Genomic DNA, 17,627 nt, shown 5'->3' with positions numbered 1-17,627 from the left:
TTCCTTTTCTTTTTTACGCTAATTGTCTCATTGGTAAGTACATGCATGCATGCTCGATGTCAAGCATACTGAATTTCCCTTGATGGCTAGTTTATTGCCCTGACAGTGGTATTCATTTAGTGTGGATTTGAGTAGTATTCATCCTCAATAAAAATATCTATCTATTAGCTCAGTCCAAGCTCAACACCTGCTTCAATGACATTCCATTTTAATAAACAAGGTTGAATAAATCTGTTTTAACAACATGCCCTGTCTATGCATGCAGTAGTGCCATGTTCTGTAAATAATAATATACTGAAAATCTGAAGCGACTGTTTGTATTTTGTCAGCGTTCTGGTGCAGCTACGAAGCATGCTGCCTGCTCCGTTGCTCTTGGCGTCATTACCTTTTTTGGCTACTTATATTTTCCCAAATCATCTATGTTATAGTTAATATTTTACAAAAGTTGTTACAACAAGCGTTGGGCTGCTGTTGATGAAATGCCTGCATTGTTATCATTGTCGTAATAAATTAAGGTCTTTGAAGTGCTTGTAAACACGCATTCCAAAGGAGTTTGCATTGAAGGTACTGTATAAAGTGGAATATAAGTCAACCCCTGACCTCGACTTGACCAGACAACTCACAATATGCTAAAGACTGCTATAGTATAAGATGAGGTGGAACATTATTTGGTTTTTCTTTCTTTTTTTTGTAAGATATAGACCTACACTGCGGTTTATATGGTATTTATACTGTGGATATACTTGCGCTTGAAAGATATACCGGGTTGGAAATGGCTGTAGCTTTGTTTTACAAGCTTTTCTAAAATGTATGAGGAACTTCCTCACGAAATCAGCACTTTATAACTGTACTGCCTAATGATGAATTAAATTGGGAACTTCTTGGGCCAAGACAAAGCCAGTAAACTCTAATGGCCATCGCTGCTACCAACAGCACCACCGCATACTGCCTACATCAACAACTGCAGTGGGTCTACAGCACTCAGCAACGCACTCAATTTTATCTTTCTGTAGTATATAAGATGTTAATGCTTTCTTTTCCCCAGCTTAAACCAACAAGAATGAGGAATGTGGGACTTTATTCAGGAGCACTCTTACTTGCATGTGCTTTGCCTTTGTAGCTTCTCTTTCATTAGCACAGAAACTGGTCCCCACATATATCGACATTATCACTACTGATAGTTCTAGCAACTATAGAGGAAAGATTCTGTATCAAATTTTTTCGTTCATCTTTCAAGGTGACTGCAGGGATAAGCTTTTTGTTGTGCTATAGAAAAAAAGGGCTCAATATGCAGATTGTCAGTTCCCTTCATATTTAGAATCCTCAGTTACCAACTGGTCAGCATCATAGAGAGGCACCCTGGGTTAATTTTGGCTCTCAGTGATCCTTTAATGTGCACCAAAGTGTCAGTGCCTAAGGGCCTTTTCTTTCCTCCTGCACCAAAATGCAGAAGCTGCAACCAAGAATAAAGCCTTAGCTGACAAACCACCACAGCAGGTAGCAGCTGTGTAGTTGACAGAAAGCTAGGCGGCAAATGTAACAAAGGCTCCTCTTCACACTGCCAAGCATGCCATGAGGTCCCAATGAATGCACACTGCAGTGGCCGGCCACGTACCCTTTGCGGTCATAGTCCATGCGCTCGAGCCATCGTTTGAAGGATTCCTGGTCCGCAGGTGACACATTCAACTTCTGGCCAATGGTTGAAGGAGTGACGCAGGACAGAGCCATGGCCTTGTCGGCACCTGTCACTTCCTGGAAGAACTGCCTCGTGTGCACCACCACCTCGCTCAGCTGCATCTGCGTGAACAATGTTGCCAGCATGAGCTTGCATCCCAGCTTCCACTAGCAGACACTACCACTGATGGTGAGCAAGCCTAAAGAATGACCATATGCAACAAAATCATGCAAACAAGGTAGTGCAAACAGCTGAGAAGAAAAAAGAAAGGAAGGTGTTTTGTCTCAATTCCCAATGACTGACATTTGCGAATGGTCATTTGCAAAATGCGTGCGATAGACATTTGCAATGGTTATGGTAATTAGGGAGATTTTCTTAGCATTGCTGTTAATTGGAACATTAGTCTCATTTAAAAAGATATTCTCTATAAGCAATTTCTGTTAGCCGAAATTCTACTGTAGCCCATCAATACACTGTTTGCGTAACGTGTTACAATAAACAGCCTTACCGAGTTTCTGTCCCATGACATCAGTTGTACAAGAATGAGAGAGCCACCTCACATATCACGCAACTGACATTAATCTTACAATAGGTGAAGCGCCAATAGTGACGGCACACAAGAAGAAATACAGACAGGACAAGGCGCTTGTCCTGTCTAGGTGAAGCGCCTTGTCCTGTCTGTATTTCTTCTTGTGTGCTGTCACTATTGGCGCTTCACCTATTGAAAGCTATGCACCAACTAGCCCCACAACGTGTTTTACTGCTATTAATCTTACATTCTGTTCTATGACATATGTCCTGCAGGAGGCAGTTCTCTTTGTGGCAGGTGGCCTGTCAATAAGGCACTGCTCATTTTTGCACTTACCAGTAGCTGTGGTCTGCCCAGGGCTGTGAGTTTAATGGCTGCCAGACCTGTACCTTCAGTGGCACCTACAACAAGAGAGGCAGGCTGCATTGCTACAGCTAGCTTACATTACAATGCACATGAATGTCGTACTAATATGGAAAACATTATTTCTGGACTGAAAGACATCATACAGTATTCACTAGTGTGCTACAAATAAAGGACAGCTTTTTTTTTTTTTTCAGGGGGGGGGGGGGGGGCATTGCGCTGGCCTGAGAAAGGAAGCCAACACTGAGAGTTGCACAACATTCTGTAAGCACACTTCATGTACACCTGCTAAGTGTACAGGCGCCTGACTGATGAGGACATGTGTACGAGTTGTAGCTGGCATTAGTTTTGCTCTCAGTCTCGAGCTTTAATTTGTAGTGGTTAGCAAATGGTGATGATGAAAGTCGTCAATGGACACAGCCACGTGCAGTAAAAGCTTGTTAATTTGAATTCCGTGGGGATGCTACGAAAATTCAAATAGCACAAAATTCAAACTAACGAAAGTCAGAGAAAAAAGTCGCTCAGTTAAGGGATGTACACAGTCTGACATGGCATAAGCCCGCGTGCACACACACTACATCCCGTTGCTGTGAATAACAACGTCTATACTTCGAATCACTGGCACAGACAACTTAACCGGACGTGGCCAACATGGTCCGACATGGCCGACGTTGAGACGGCTCTTGCTCCATGGGCGCGTTCATCGTGCTGACTGGCGCAGAGAAGAAAAAAATGCCGTAGTTTCACCTGAAAATTGGAGCATCGATTGCGATAGCAAACTAGTGAACAGCTATACGAAATAAGGATAGTAGTTTTATCGGCCATATAAACTTGTAACCATTCGCTTGCTAACTAAATTAACAAATACGGTGTCATGTGCACACAGGTAAGCATGAATACATCTTGCCTGATGACCGCGGACGCTAGCTGAAAAGCGCTGGAGTGAGGAAACGTGGCAGTTGCAGTGAGCGAATTGATTTTCATACAGCTCTCACTTCAATGCGAACGAAACGTAGAAAGCACATTGCATACAAAGCTACCGGCACTACGCGAACTCTGCAAACATCACAGATCGCTTTCAAGATACGGCGCCTGCATGGCCGCACAGTAAGCAGCAGCCGTCGGAGAAGAACATCCCCCCTTCCCTCACCCCCGTGCATCGCATGCGACAGGAGAGGGCATGCCCCGCCTTCTTCGCTTTGAGATTGAGCCGCGCGTTCGCCAGCTCGCCCTCGCATGCTTTCGCTCGTACACAAGGAACACAGTGCTGTCGTCCTTGCCACTGATGGAAAAAGCAAAGCTGTGCGGTCCCCGCAGTGATGGCAGCGTCGTCAACATGCTCCTATGCACTAGCACTCTCCCCATCCACAATGGTGCGGAGTTCGAATTATCAGTGGCGGTGCGGATTGCAGTGTGAATTAGCGGGATGAGCTACATATGGCTTTCAATGCATTGTTGGACGGACCGCGGCTGCTACTTTGAATGATCCAAAATTTCGAATTAACGAGTTGCCAATTAAGAAGCTTTTACTGTATTAGCAGTGTGTGAGTAGATCACTTCGATTATCAGTCCCTGACAGTCCCGGAATACTTGGGACTGTTGTCCCACATTCGATTTTCTTCAACAGCTCCAGAAGCTCCACCCACTAGACCGAAAGCTCACAGAATCGTATTCATTTTGCATAGACTGGAAGTCACGAACTGTCTGCCGACTCCCGGAGCTGTCGACTGATATTTGTTCAAGCATGTGCAAGCAGCTGGCAGATGGTGGCCGTCTTAAAAAGATGTGCGCGGCATCTGACACAATGTTGTGAAAGATGCCGCACGAACACGGTCGGCGAACACAATCACCGACCGTGTTCGCCGCTATCGTTGTGCTATAAGTGTAGCCTGTTTTTGTGAGCACAGGTTCACCCAATAAAAGTTAGTTTTGTCCTTCACAGTATTGCTACTGTGTTCTTCAACGTCACCACCACGTTACATCTGGTGGAGGTGCTTTACGTTCATGTACCGGACGCCCCCGACAAGCCGTAATTCAAGCCCGGACTGCAAAGACAACAGCAACGTCGTCCCGGAACATCGAGCAAGCCGCCGGCTACAGCAGCTTCCCCCGGAACACGGAATTCTACCAGAGGCGACCAAGAAGATCGTCCGAGAAGATCGTCCAGAGACGAACAAGAAGACAGCCCCAATGGCAGCCTCAGCGGCCCCAATAGTTCTGCAGCAGCCCAGGGAGCCACCGACGTTCCGCGGTTCCACACTTGAGGACCCGGAAAGCACGTATGAGAGGGTCTCTACGTTTAACAGTTGGGATAGCGACGACAAGCTGCGACATGTGTATTTTGCATTGGAAGACGCCGCCAGGACCTGGTTCGAGAATCGAGAATCCACCTTAACGACGTGGCACCTGTTCCGAAGCGGCTTCTTGCAAACATTTACGAGCGTCGTGCGAAAAGAGCGAGCCCAAGCTCTACAAGAGACCAGAGCACAGCTGCCAAATGAGACGATCGCGATCTTCATGGAGGAGATGGCCCGTCTTTTCCGACACACCAACCCGGAAATGTCGGAGGAGAAAAAAGTCCGCTTCCTGATGCGGGGCGTCAAGCAAGAACTTTTCGCCGCACTTATTCACAACCCACCGAAGAGAAGACTGTAGCTGAGTTTTCTGCAGAGGCATCGACGATTGAGAAAACTCTGGAGATGCACACCCGGCAATATAACCGCCAGGGGCTTACGCCGCAGTATGCCATCCAAGGACTGGGTTCCGGAGACCTTCAAAAGACAATCAGGGCCATTGTGCGCAAAGAACTGCGCAAGGTCCTGCCTTCGTCGCAGCCTCAAGTGGCCTCGATCGCAGACATCGTGAAAGATGAGGTTCAGCGATCACTTGGGGTTCGTGAGGTACAACCTCAATTACCGCAGCCCCAGCCAGAAGCAATGACCTACACCACCGTCGCATGGCGTCAAGGCCCCCCTCCGCGACCGCGGCAGGGCCCTGTGACACCGCAATTTCGTCGTCCTACGCCGCCGCCGCCAGCACGCCCACCCGTCGCCCAGCACACCTACGCGAGGAAGACGGACATTTGGCGAGTCCCTGACCACCGCCCGCTCTGCTATTACTGCGGAGAAGCTGGCCATGTGTACCGCCGATGCCCATACCGCGACATGGGACTCTGAGGGTTCGCCGTCAACGCGCCTCGTCCACAGCTTTGGGAGCGCCCACGTGACATCGCCGATTACCTAGCCGCCACTCAGTGGAACTCCCGACGACCGTCCCGTTCGCCGTCACCAGGCCGCTACCTGTCGCTGCAGCGCCGACCACACACCGGCTCAGTCCGGGGCCGGTCCGTCAGCCCATATGTGGAAAACTAAAAGCAGCAACCGATGGAGGTGCGGTTGCTGTTCGTCGAACTGACGAAGATCCTCTGCCGCGGACGAAGACGACGAAGAAACCATCTCGACGACATGATATCCACACGCCGCCGTCCCGACGAAGTCAGGAAGCCAAGACTACACCGACGAAAGACGACTTGACGACGCGACGTTCCAGCTTCAGTTCAATTTGACGCAGCCGTGATCCGACGCCAAGACCTAACTGCAACGCCAGAGAAAGAACCACCAACCTCGACGTGCTTCTCGACGGCCACGCAGTTACCGCCTTAGTGGACACAGGGGCCGATTACTCCGTTATGAGTGGACACATCGCCGCCCAGTTGAAGAAGGTTAAGACTGCATGGGAGGGCCCTCAAATTCGCACCGCTGGAGGACACCTGATTACGCTGACTGGAATCTGCACGGCAAGAATAACCATTCATGACCGAACTTACCCTGCCACCATCGTTATCCTCCAGCAGTGTTCACGAGACGTCATTCTCGGCATGGACTTCCTGAACCAACACGGCGCAATCATCGACCTGAAGTCAAACTCAATAACGCTGTCGGAAGATAAAGCAATACCGCCGGAGAGCCCTAGTAGTCACCACGCCTTGAGCGTGCTCGAAGATCAAGTGAGCATCCCGCCTCGCTCGAGCATTGTTATTTTGGTCGGCACCGAAACACCCGCTGATGTAGAAGGCATCATAGAAGGCGACCAACGTCTACTGCTAGACCGTGAAATTTGCGTCGCAAGAGGGATCGCTCGACTGCATGGAGGGAAAACTGAAGTGTTGCAGACAAACTTCAGCCGGGAGTTCAAGCACATCAACAAGGGCACGACGATCGCATACATCGAGGAAATTCTGGAAACCAGTAATGCGTTTGTCCTCACGGATTCCACCACAACTACGGCGACGACCATGGTTCCCGAACCAGACTACGACATTAATCCAAGTCTCCCCGTGATTAAGCAACAGCAGCTCAGAAGTCTGCTCCGACGATACAAAGGCTGTTTTTCGACGTCATCGAGGATTCGACAAACACCAGTCGCAAAGAATCGCATAATCATTGAAGAGTGCGCTCGACCACTCCGCCAGAGCCTTTACCGAGTTTCGCCATGAGAACGTGAAGCTATAAGAGAACAAGTCGACGAAATGCTGCACGACGACATCATCCAGTCGTCGAAAAGCCCGTGGGCATCCCCTGTTGTCCCGGTAAAGAAAAAGGACGGAACCCGACGTTTCTGCGCCGATTATCGTCGACTGAAGAAGATCACGAAGAAGGACGTATACCCCCTCCCACGGATAGACAGCGCATTGGATCGGCTCTGCAACGCTAAATACTTCTCGTCGATGGACCTCAAGTCTGGCTACTGGCAAATAGAAGTCGATGAAAGAGATCGTGAGAAGACCGCCCTCATCACCCCAGACAGCCTCTACGTGTTCAAGGTTATGCCATTTGGACAGTGCTTGGCACCTGCAACGTTCCAGCGCGTGATGGACACGGTTTTAGTAGGATTGAAGTGGCAGACCTGTCTCATTTACTTGGATGACGTCGTTGTCTTTGCCGGAAATTTCGGCGATCACCTTAGGCGACTTGCAACAGTACTCGAGGCCATCAAATCATCAGGGCTCACTCTGAAGCCAGAAAAGCGCCGCATCGCTTACGATGAGCTTCTGTTCCTAGGCAATGTCATCAGCAAGACAGGAGTCCACGCCGACCCGCAGAAGACAGCTGCCATCGCAAAGTTCCCGCAGCCCATCGACAAGAAGGCAGTGCGTAGATTTCTTGGCATGTGTGCCTACTACAGGCGATTTGTCAAGGACTTTTCACGCATCGCTGCGCCGCTGACACAGCTAAATGAATGTGACGTCGAGTTCAATTGGGAAACGCTGCAGGCCGACGCATTTCAAGAACTCAAACGACGCGTGTAGTTGCCGCCCATACTTGCGCACTTCGACGAGCACGCCGATACCGAAATACACACTGACGCCAGTAGCCTAGGCCTCGGTGCCGTCCTAGTCCAGAGAAAAGATGGGCATGAACACGTGATAGCTTACGCTAGCCGGTCGTTGTCAAAGGTGGAAGGCAATTATTCTACAACGTAAAAGGAATGCCTTGCCATCGCTTGGGCTACAGCGAAATTTCGCCCTTACCTATATGGCAGGCCATTCAAAGTGGTCAGCGACCATCACGCGTTGTGTTGGCTAGCTAACTTAAAGGACCCTTTAGGACGGCTGGCACGGTGGAGCCTCAGACTACAAGAATACGACATCCCTGTAACATACAGGTCCGGACAAAAACACTCAGATGTCGATTGCCTATCACGCGCCCTCATTGACCCACCGCCGCAAGATGACGAGGATGACGACGCCTTCCTTGGAATAATAAGCGCGGAAGACTTCGCCGAACAGCAACGAGGAGACCCGGAGCTAAAAGCCCTAGTCGAGTATTTGGAAGGGCACACTGACGTTGTCCCTAGGGCATTTAAGCGTGGATTGTCTTCGTTCACGCTTCAAAACAACCTACCCGTGAAGAAGAACTTCTCACCAGTCCGCTCCAACTACCTTCTTGTTGTTCCGTTGGCGCTGCGTCCAGAAGTACTGCATGCCCTACATGACGATCCGACCGCTGGTTTCTCCCGGACGCTATCGAGGATACAAGAAAGGTATTACTGGCCGCACCTAACCGCCGATGTCGCCCGTTACGTCAAGACATGCTGAGACTGTCAGCAACGCAAGACACCACCGACAAGGCCAGCGGGATTACTACAGCCGATTAAGCCTCCTTACCGACCTTTTCAGCAGATTGGGATGGACTTGTTGGGACCATTTCCGACATCAACTTCCGGATATAAGTGGATCGTCGCGGCGACGGACTATCTCACCCGCTTCGCTGAAACTAAAGCTCTACCGAAAGGCAGTGCAGCCAAAGTGGCGAAACTTTTCGTCGAGAACATCCCGCTGCGACATGGTGCCCCAGAAGTCCTCATCACCGACAGGGGAACAGCATTTACAGGAGAGCTCACCCAAGCGATTCTTCAGTACAGCCATACAAGCTACAGGAGGACAACTGCCTACCACCCGCAGATGAATGGTCTCACGGAGCGCCTGAACAAGACGCTCACCGACAGTCTAGCAATGTATGTCGACGTCGAGCACAAGACGTGGGACGCAGTCCTGCCGTACGTAACCTTTGCTTACAACACGGCAGTGCAAGTAACAACACAGATCACGCCATTTAAGCTGGTTTACGGCAGGAACCCGACGACGACGCTCGACACCATGCTGCCACATGTCACTGACGAGGAAAATCTTGACGTCGCTACCTATCTCCAGCGCGCCGAAGAAGCCCGGCAGCTCGCCCGCCTGCGTATCAAGAACCAGCAGAGGACCAACAGCCGAAACTACAACCTCCGACGACGCTTCGTCAAGTACTAGCCCGGCGACCGTGTCTGGGTATGGACCCCGATACGCCAACGAGGACTCGGTGAGAAACTACTGCGACGCTATTTCAGACCCTACAAGGTCAACCGACGTATGGCGCACTGGACTATGAGGTCGTGCCAGGCGGCATTTCGCATTCACAGCGGCGCCGCGCACGATCTGATGTGGTCCACGTGGTGCGCCTTAAACCCTTTTACGGACGCTGACGAACTTCTTTATTTTGTCGGGTTTTTTTTGCTACGAGTGCTTTTTTTTAGTACTTTCGTTGTTTTGCAGCATTGGGTCGATGCTTTTTAAGAGGGGGGTAATGACACATGTACTTATCTTTATCGAGCGACCACGTTTCGCTGCCTAACAAATGTTATCGCACAGCGCGGGATGCGCCTGCATGTATCCGAAGTTTCTGGAAAGTTATCGATGCTTCTATTTGCTGTCTGTTGTCGCCGAACCTTATGTTACCTGATTTCATCGCCTGACGCGAATGGTGTAGAACTTTGTGGAAGGCACGCGGGTCCCAACGATTAGTCTGGAACATTCGACGATTGATGTATAAAAGCCGACGCGCTTGATCAGATTTTCGACGATCGCCGACCGTGTTCGCCGCTATCGTAGTGCTATAAGTGTAGCTTGTTTTTGTGGGCACAGATTCGCCCAATAAAAGTTAGTTTTGTCCTTCACAGTATTGCTACTGCATTCTTCAACGTCACTACCACGTGACAATATTGTGCATGCAGCGAGTGCTTCCATTACATCGGCACTTTGTGTGCCATAATGTGAGTTTTTCATGGGCAGTCTAATAGCTGCAGCTTTAGCCTTCTTGTTTTTTAAGAGAGAAGCACAGCGGTCAGGTGCACATGCTTGCTGTTCTTGATGTATTTCACGAAATCTGTCATGCTCATTTTTATACGCATAGCAAACAGGTAGATTTCGCTTTTCAGCTGATTTTAATTGCATGTGGCTATTTCGGGCTGGTAACTGGGGTGGTATATAATTGAGCTTTGCCAATTGCTGTTGAAATATATGTTGATCCCTTCTGTTACGAAGTTCGAGCATTTGAGACAAATGAGACAGAAAATGCACTGAAAGATAAAGTTATTAAGGATGTATTTCATGAAAAATTGAATGTACAGTGTAATTCTGTCAGTCGGATTCACAGATTAGGAAAGCAAAGTGACAAGCGACTGGTAATTCTGTATCTTCAGAATTTTAATGAAAGGAAAGAAATACTGCAAAATGCAAAAAAACACTGAAGGGAACTAGTATTTTCATCCAGAACGACTACTCGCAATCTACCTTAAAGAAGCGCAAGCTTCTGTGGGAAAGTGCAAGAAATGATAAACTTCAAGGAAAGAAGGTGTCACTTATACACGACAAGCTTAAAGTAGACAGGTATGTTTTCTTTTGGGACGAATCGCAAAACAAACGGGTACAGGTTGCAGATAGTCGCTCTTGGCAAACACAGTCGTGAAACAATGAACCTTCAAAGAATAAGGAACTACGATTATTAAATATTAATGCTAGAAGTATTGTAAATAAAGCAGATTCCTTAGAAATACTGTTGCTTCAACAGGACCCTCACATTACTGTTATTACTAACACTTGGCTTCGCGAGGATATTAATGACCAAGACATCTTTCCCCCCTCCTATACTATTTATCGCGTGGATAGGTCTTCTAGGGGAGGAGGTGTGGCGGTCCTAATTAAAGATCCGATAGAGGCTGTCATTCTGGACATAATACCTACGTTGGAATGTTTGTGCGGTAAGGTATCTCTGGGGTTATATCCTTGTCATAAGGCCGAGATGAGGTTTCTTGAACGTGGTGCGTCATGAATGTTTGATTAGATGTGCGAATGAATGTTTGCTCTGTGCGCATGTGTTGACTGACGGTATATATGTGCCTGCGCTCTGTAAATAAAACAGTTGCGAGTGGCACCTTGTCCCATTCTCTTCTCTTGTGTGTGCCTGTTTATTTGGCGTCTTCATATTTTATAATGATCATCTACTTGTACACTGCTACTAGGATGCGATGGGTAGAGGTGAAGTGCCTGCAGCTCGAGGAGGTATTCTTTCTTCCACAGGATCCACAGGTGGTCCACTAGCTTCTGGCAGTATCGCAACTTCTTTCTGAGGTCATGTTGCGTAGCCTGTGCACTTCAAGCTTCGTCGTCACTGTTGGTTCGCTCTGGAGATGGAAGAAATGAGCTCCCCACCAGAAAATGAGAAGGACATAGTGAAGAGGGCTCTCTAGCGTTCGTATAGGTTAGGGGTCATGAATTGATGACCGCCTCTACCTCCAGCAGCAGAGTCTCTGTTTGTTCGCGGTTGAGCTTGCTCTTTCCCAGCACTTTGTGTAAAGATGACTTGACTGATCGGATAAGTCTCTCTCACCAGCCGCCCCACCCAGGTGCACCTGGCATAATAAATTTCCATTCTATGTGATGCTTCAAGAGCAAAGGTGCAAATGGAGAGCTCTTCATGGTGTTCCAAATGTCCCATAGGTTTCGCGATGCTCTCTTAAATGCAAGAGCATTATCGGAGTACAGTGTTGCGGGCACTCCTCTACACGCCAAAAACCTACGGAACGCTAGTGAGAAGGAGCTTGTAGAGATTTCACTCGTCAATTCAAGGTGTACAGCTCTCGTGGTCGCATATGTGAACAACAGAATATAAGCTTTGTATGTAACTCCATCGGTCTCATGTTGCTTTACTTTAGTGGGCCTGCAAAGTCTAATCCCACAACTTCAAACGGCCGTGATGTGAGAAGCCTGTCTTCAGTCATTGGCGCAAATTGCACCTTTACAGGTTTGCCGTTGTATTTTTTGCAAAGAAAGCAAGCATTGATGATCCGTTTAACTTCTTGTCGAGCACGTATAACCCAGTAACGCTGCCGTATCAGCATCATAGTGCTTGCCACACCACCATGTAAAACTCTGCAGTGAGCCTCAGTAACAACTAAGGCGGTGAAGGGATGCCTCTGCGGTGAATAACTGGGTGCGGTAGAATAACTGGGTGCTGCTGTGATCAAGGAAAGGGTGGAGATCGCGCAGTACAGAGTGTTTCTGGACAGTGTCTCTAAGCCGAAGGTGTTCAATGTCATTCTTGAATACTTCAAGCTGGACAGGACAGATCCAGAACATTTCAGCGTTGTTTAGCTCCTCTGTCGAAATAGTTCCACTGAGCGACGTTTGAATATGACAACATCGATCCACAAATCAAAATACCCAGGCCGTGATGCACAGGAGCTTCTGTAGTTTGCCAAATTTCCCTAAGTCAATCAGGGTGTCCACTATTCTCGGCGCTTGGAGAAGTACATATTGCGTGTCCCACTCTGACTCTTCATAGATTGGTGCACTCATGTCCGAGTTTGTAGGCCAGGTTGATCTTGGCTGGGATAACCATTCAGGTCCCCTCCACCACCTGCGACATGTACGTAGAATCTTTAAACATACGCCCCTAGTCAATAAATCTGACGGGTTGTCTTCTCTTGGACAGTAACGCCATAGCAGTGGGTCAGCAATTGCTGCGATTTCAGTCACTCTGTGCTTTACAAATTGACCCCACTTGTTACGATCACCCTGGATCCAGCTCAGTGTGATCGTTGAGTCCGTCCACACGACACAGGAAAAATGTGTTGAATCCCACGATGAGCGGATGTATTTTAATAATCTGGCTCCTACTACCGCAACCATAAGCTCGAGCTTTGGCAGTGTTAAATTCTTTGTAGGTGCTACTAGAGACTTCGCTACTATTAGTGATGTAGCTGCATCTCCACCATCATCAACTGTTCTCAAATAGGCACATGCTCCATAAGCTTTCAGGCTGGCGTCGACGAATATATGCAGTTCTGCCTTCTCGACCGCTCCATATAGCACATCTCTCACGCAGCGCGGAATCTTGATGAAGCCAAGCTGGATTGTGTCTGCGCACCATGCTGTCCACGTCGTCTTGATCTCCTCTGGTAACTAGTCATCCCAAGACTGGCCTAAAACCCACAGTCGTTGAAACAAAAGCTTTGCAGTGACGGTGAAAGGCAAGAGAATACCAAGAGGGTCGGAAATTCGGGAAGCAGCCTTGAGAAGTGTACGTTTTGTGTCCGGCTGCACAGAGGCTAAGTATTGGGCTATAGATTTGGAGAGAGAGAGAGAAACAACTTCATGCAGTCGCCTGCAGAACGACAACATGACTAAATGGCGCCGTGACGCGGGCCCTGACGTCTTCTCAGCGGGTGGTGTCTACTCAACTCCAGCGCATGTTACTCCCGCGGTCAGTCTCCCTGAATGGCAACGTTTCGTCGGTTTCGCTCGGCCTTTGTCTTTCAAGAGCCGCCGAGACCTGCTGGACGGCCCAGGTTTGGCTTTCGTGGTCGTAGCATTCCACCGCAGCCACGAGTTGTGGCAGAATCGTTGTACTTGTCGAAGCTTCATCGGGGAACTTGGTGCAATCCCATAGGATGTGCGTCAAGGTGGCCCTCTCCCGCTGGCACACGCAGCACTCACATATAATTTCGGGTATAGATGAGTCATTAACATTGGGGTGGGTAAAGAACCAGTTTGCAATTGTCTGAACAGCACCGCCTCCGCTCGGCTCAGCCCCGGGTGCGGGGGTGGGAAAGTCCTTCGAGCCAGGCGGTGGAACTGTGTAAGTTCGTTGAACGTCGTCATGCGGTCCTTGGCACTACACCACGTTGGACGGTCGGTTGCAGCGGCGCGGTTGGTTAGCGCTCGCTGTCCATCATTGCCCACGTGTGCCGGGAACCACTTGATTCTAACATACCGATTCTCTCGTTGCAGGTCAGCCGAGCACAGAACGCACACAGCCTCACCACACACTTTGCCCTTTGCATAATTCCGCACTGCACTTCGCAAATCGCACAGCACCGTCTGGCACCCGGGCTCAGCAATGGCCACGGCAATGGCCACTTCCTCCGCCTGACATGCCTCGCGGACCCATAAGCTCACCGCTGCCCTCGTCGCGCCGGACGACGCCTCGATGACGGTAGCTATGAACGCCGCGCAGTCTCCCTGGTATTCTGCCGCATCCACGAACCTTGCGTGCTCGTCCTTGGCGTGAAAGTCGATGAGGGCCTGGGCCCTCGCCGCTCTTCTCTCCTTGTTATACTCCGGGTTCATGTTTCTCGGGATGAGGTCCACCTGAATCCGGCGCCGGGACAGAAGTGTCGCTACTTGCCGTTTTCGCTCCGGGCATGAAGCCCGGAGGGCATGAAGTATGCGCCTGCCGGCGTCGGTCATAGAGAGCCGCTCCAGCTGGGTGGTCCGTTGCGCTTCCGCAATTTCCTCGAGGGTATTGTGTACCCCCAGGCTCAGGACCTTGTCGGTGTTCGTACACTTGAATAGTCCGAGCGCCGCCTTGTAAGCTCGGCGTATCAGGGCGTTGATTTTATTCCTTTCACATTGCATACAGTTGTGGAAGGCTGCAACGTAGGTGACGCGGCTGATTACGAAGGAGTGCAAAAGCCGAATCAAGCTTTCCTCCTTCATCCCGGTCTTGCGGTTGGCGACCCATCTGATGAGACGTACTGCGTTGGTAATCTTGGCTGTAAGGCGGGAAATAGTCTCGCCGTTGCCCCGTCGCTTGTCTATAATCATGCCGAGCACCCGGATTTTGTTGACCTCCGGGATCACGTGGCCGTTCCTCATCCAGTCTTGATGGCATCGTAATCCCTCGCTTCGCTCTTGTTACGTCTGACGTACTTCGGTGGTAACACCAGCAGGTCTGACTTCCTCGGTGAGCAGATCAAACCGGAACCGCTCAGCTGGTCTTTGATTGCGTCGACGGCTTCTTGCAGCGTGCTCTCAATGTGACCATTGCTGCATCCCCGAACCCACAGCGTGATGTCATCGGCGTAGATGGTGTGCCGGACACCCTCAACGCGAGAGAGTCGCTTGGCCACCCCGATCATAACGAGGTTGAATAACAACGGCGAGATGACCGAGCCCTGGGGGGTCCCGACACTGCCGAGCCTCTTCTCTTGGAGCCATAGATCGCCGGCGCAGAGCTCGGTAGTCCGCCCCGTCAGAAAGTCCTTGACGTAATTGTACGTTCTTGTGCCCATGTTGAGTCTGAACACCTGGGCTAGGATCGCAGAGTGTTTCACCTTGTCGAAGGCACTCTGCAGGTCCAGCCCCAGAATGGCCTTGCTGTCTTTCGTTAGGGTGTCATCGTCAATGATATCTTTCTTCAACAGAATCATCGCATCTTGGGTGCCGAGGGAACACCAAAACCCGATGATCATGGTGGGGTATAGTCCCGACTCCTCCAGGTAATCCTGCCACTTACACATGAGGACGTGCTCCAACACCTTGCCCATGCAGGACGTGAGCGAGATGGGCCGGAGGTTGTCCGTGTTCGGCGGTTTGCCTGGTTTGGGGATGAGGATGGTCTTGGCAGTCTTCCACTGCTGGGGCAGTGACCCCGCACTCCAGCACTTGTAGCAACCGGTGAGGTTTTCAATGGCCACATCGCTGAGGTTCTTAAACGCTCTGTTCGAGGTGTGATCCGGGCCGGCCGCCGACTTGCTGTTTAGTTCGTGCAGGGCCGCTCGCACCTCCTCGACGCTGATGTCGCGGTCAAGCTTCTCGTTGGCTTGACTGCCGTATCGAGATGCCTTTCCGTGGGTGTAACCGGAAGGTACTTGCTGTTTATGCGTCTGATTACTTCAGTTTCCCCGTTTTCCTTGACTGCTCTGTGAGTGATCTTTGCGAGGCGGTCGCGTTGGTGGGATTTTGTTTTAGTCTCGTCGAGCAGATGCCGCATCAAGTTCCAGGTTTTGCCGCAATGCATCTGCCCGCCTGCAGCATTACAGATTTCGTTCCACTGTTGCGTGCACAGCAGCCGACAATGAACTTCGATGGCAATTCAGCTTCGCCACCTTCTTCCTTAGGCGTCGATTTAGTTGTTGCTTCTTCCACCTGTTTAGGATAGATTGCTTTGCTTCGAATAAGTGCGTGAGGCGGCTGTCAACCTTGTCGACCTGCTCATACATTTCTATGATTTTGTCCGCCTCTGTGACCTTCCCCGTGATGTGGGCTGACCATTCTTCTATGTTCTCGATTTCCTCCATCTCCGTTGGTAACAGGCTACGGAAGGCATTCCAATTCGTAAAATTATGTTTTCTGGTGTCCTCCGAGGCCCTGACCTCTTCCGGTATGATGACCTCTACGATGTAGTCGTTGCTGCCGAGCTCTGACCCCATGTTGCACCAGGAGATATTCCCCTTCTCGTCGTTCTTCACGAACGTGAGGTCCGGCGTCGTATTCCTGGACACAGAGTTCCCAATCTTAGTAGGATCAGTCGGGTCTGTGATGAGGGTGAAGCCCAGGTCTAATGTGTCTTGGAACAGGTCTCGCCCCTTGGCCAATTACTTGTATCCCCATGCCGGGTGTGCCGAGTTGAAGTCCCCGCAGGCGACGAGCCTGTGAGTCCCCACCACAGTGCTGGCTCTGTGAAGGAGCGTCTTGAATTTTTGCTTCCAGTGTGAAGGGCTACTGTAGACGTTAAGCAGAAAGGTGCTGTTCTTTTGTTTCTTGCCCATAACGACCTCGGTGAGAGTGTATTCAATTTTACTATTGTGCAACTCGTGCTCAATGAAGGTGAGTCCCTTGCGAACCAGTGTGCATATCCCTCTACCGCCGTTGACCTTTGGAGACTTGGCATATACCCGATAACCGGGTAGCGACACTGCATCAGCACGAGTCTCTTGTATCATGATTATATCGGGCTTGCCTGCTACTTGTGTTATGTGTTGCTGCAAGACTGCCTTCTTGCTAGCGAAACTGTTACAGTTCCAGTGCCAGGTCACGAGACCCTTCACTGCTGTAGTTGTTGCTGTTGCTGGAGCGGCCATGATTGTTGCTGATTGTACTGCTGCGTTATTTGCTGTATTGCGTTTGTTAACTGCTGACACGTCCGCTCGATGGCGGCGAACCTGTTGTTAATCATCTTGGTGAACATTGTCTTAATATAATCTTCGAGCCCGTCGAGGTGTTCCTCGATTTCGTCGACCTTGTTTTTCAGGTTGTCCACCCGGTCGTTGAGATTTGGAATAAAATTTGAAGTAATCAGTTTCGGTATCCCATTGCATTCCCAAAACTGCAGTTGGTTCCCTTGATGCACGTTCCACTTGCTCCTCCTGGTTGTCAAAAATGTTTTGTAGTTGCTGGTTATTGGTTTTCCATTTTCTGAGACTCATGCCTGCATCTCGCATAGTTGCCTTCGATTG

The 17,627-nt window shown here is 49.8% G+C and overlaps 1 protein-coding gene across 1 annotated transcript in view; it reads right to left on the bottom strand.

The window, feature by feature from the left end:
* The window catches only part of slgA (proline dehydrogenase slgA), a 446,215-nt gene that overhangs the window by 86,405 nt on the left and 342,183 nt on the right, over positions 1-17,627 (bottom strand). Inside the window, exons 5-6 of the mRNA XM_075687036.1 lie at positions 2,541-2,605; positions 1,616-1,797 (exon numbers count right to left, since the gene is read on the bottom strand). Of these exons, the coding sequence (XP_075543151.1) occupies positions 1,616-1,797; positions 2,541-2,605 (247 nt within the window). The remainder of the gene's footprint in view (positions 1-1,615; positions 1,798-2,540; positions 2,606-17,627) is intronic.

This window comes from Dermacentor variabilis, chromosome 3, assembly GCF_050947875.1.
Source record: "Dermacentor variabilis isolate Ectoservices chromosome 3, ASM5094787v1, whole genome shotgun sequence".
Taxonomy (NCBI): domain Eukaryota; kingdom Metazoa; phylum Arthropoda; class Arachnida; order Ixodida; family Ixodidae; genus Dermacentor; species Dermacentor variabilis.
The sequence above is the reverse complement of the archived record's forward strand: the minus strand, read 5'-3'. Positions and strand labels throughout refer to the sequence as shown.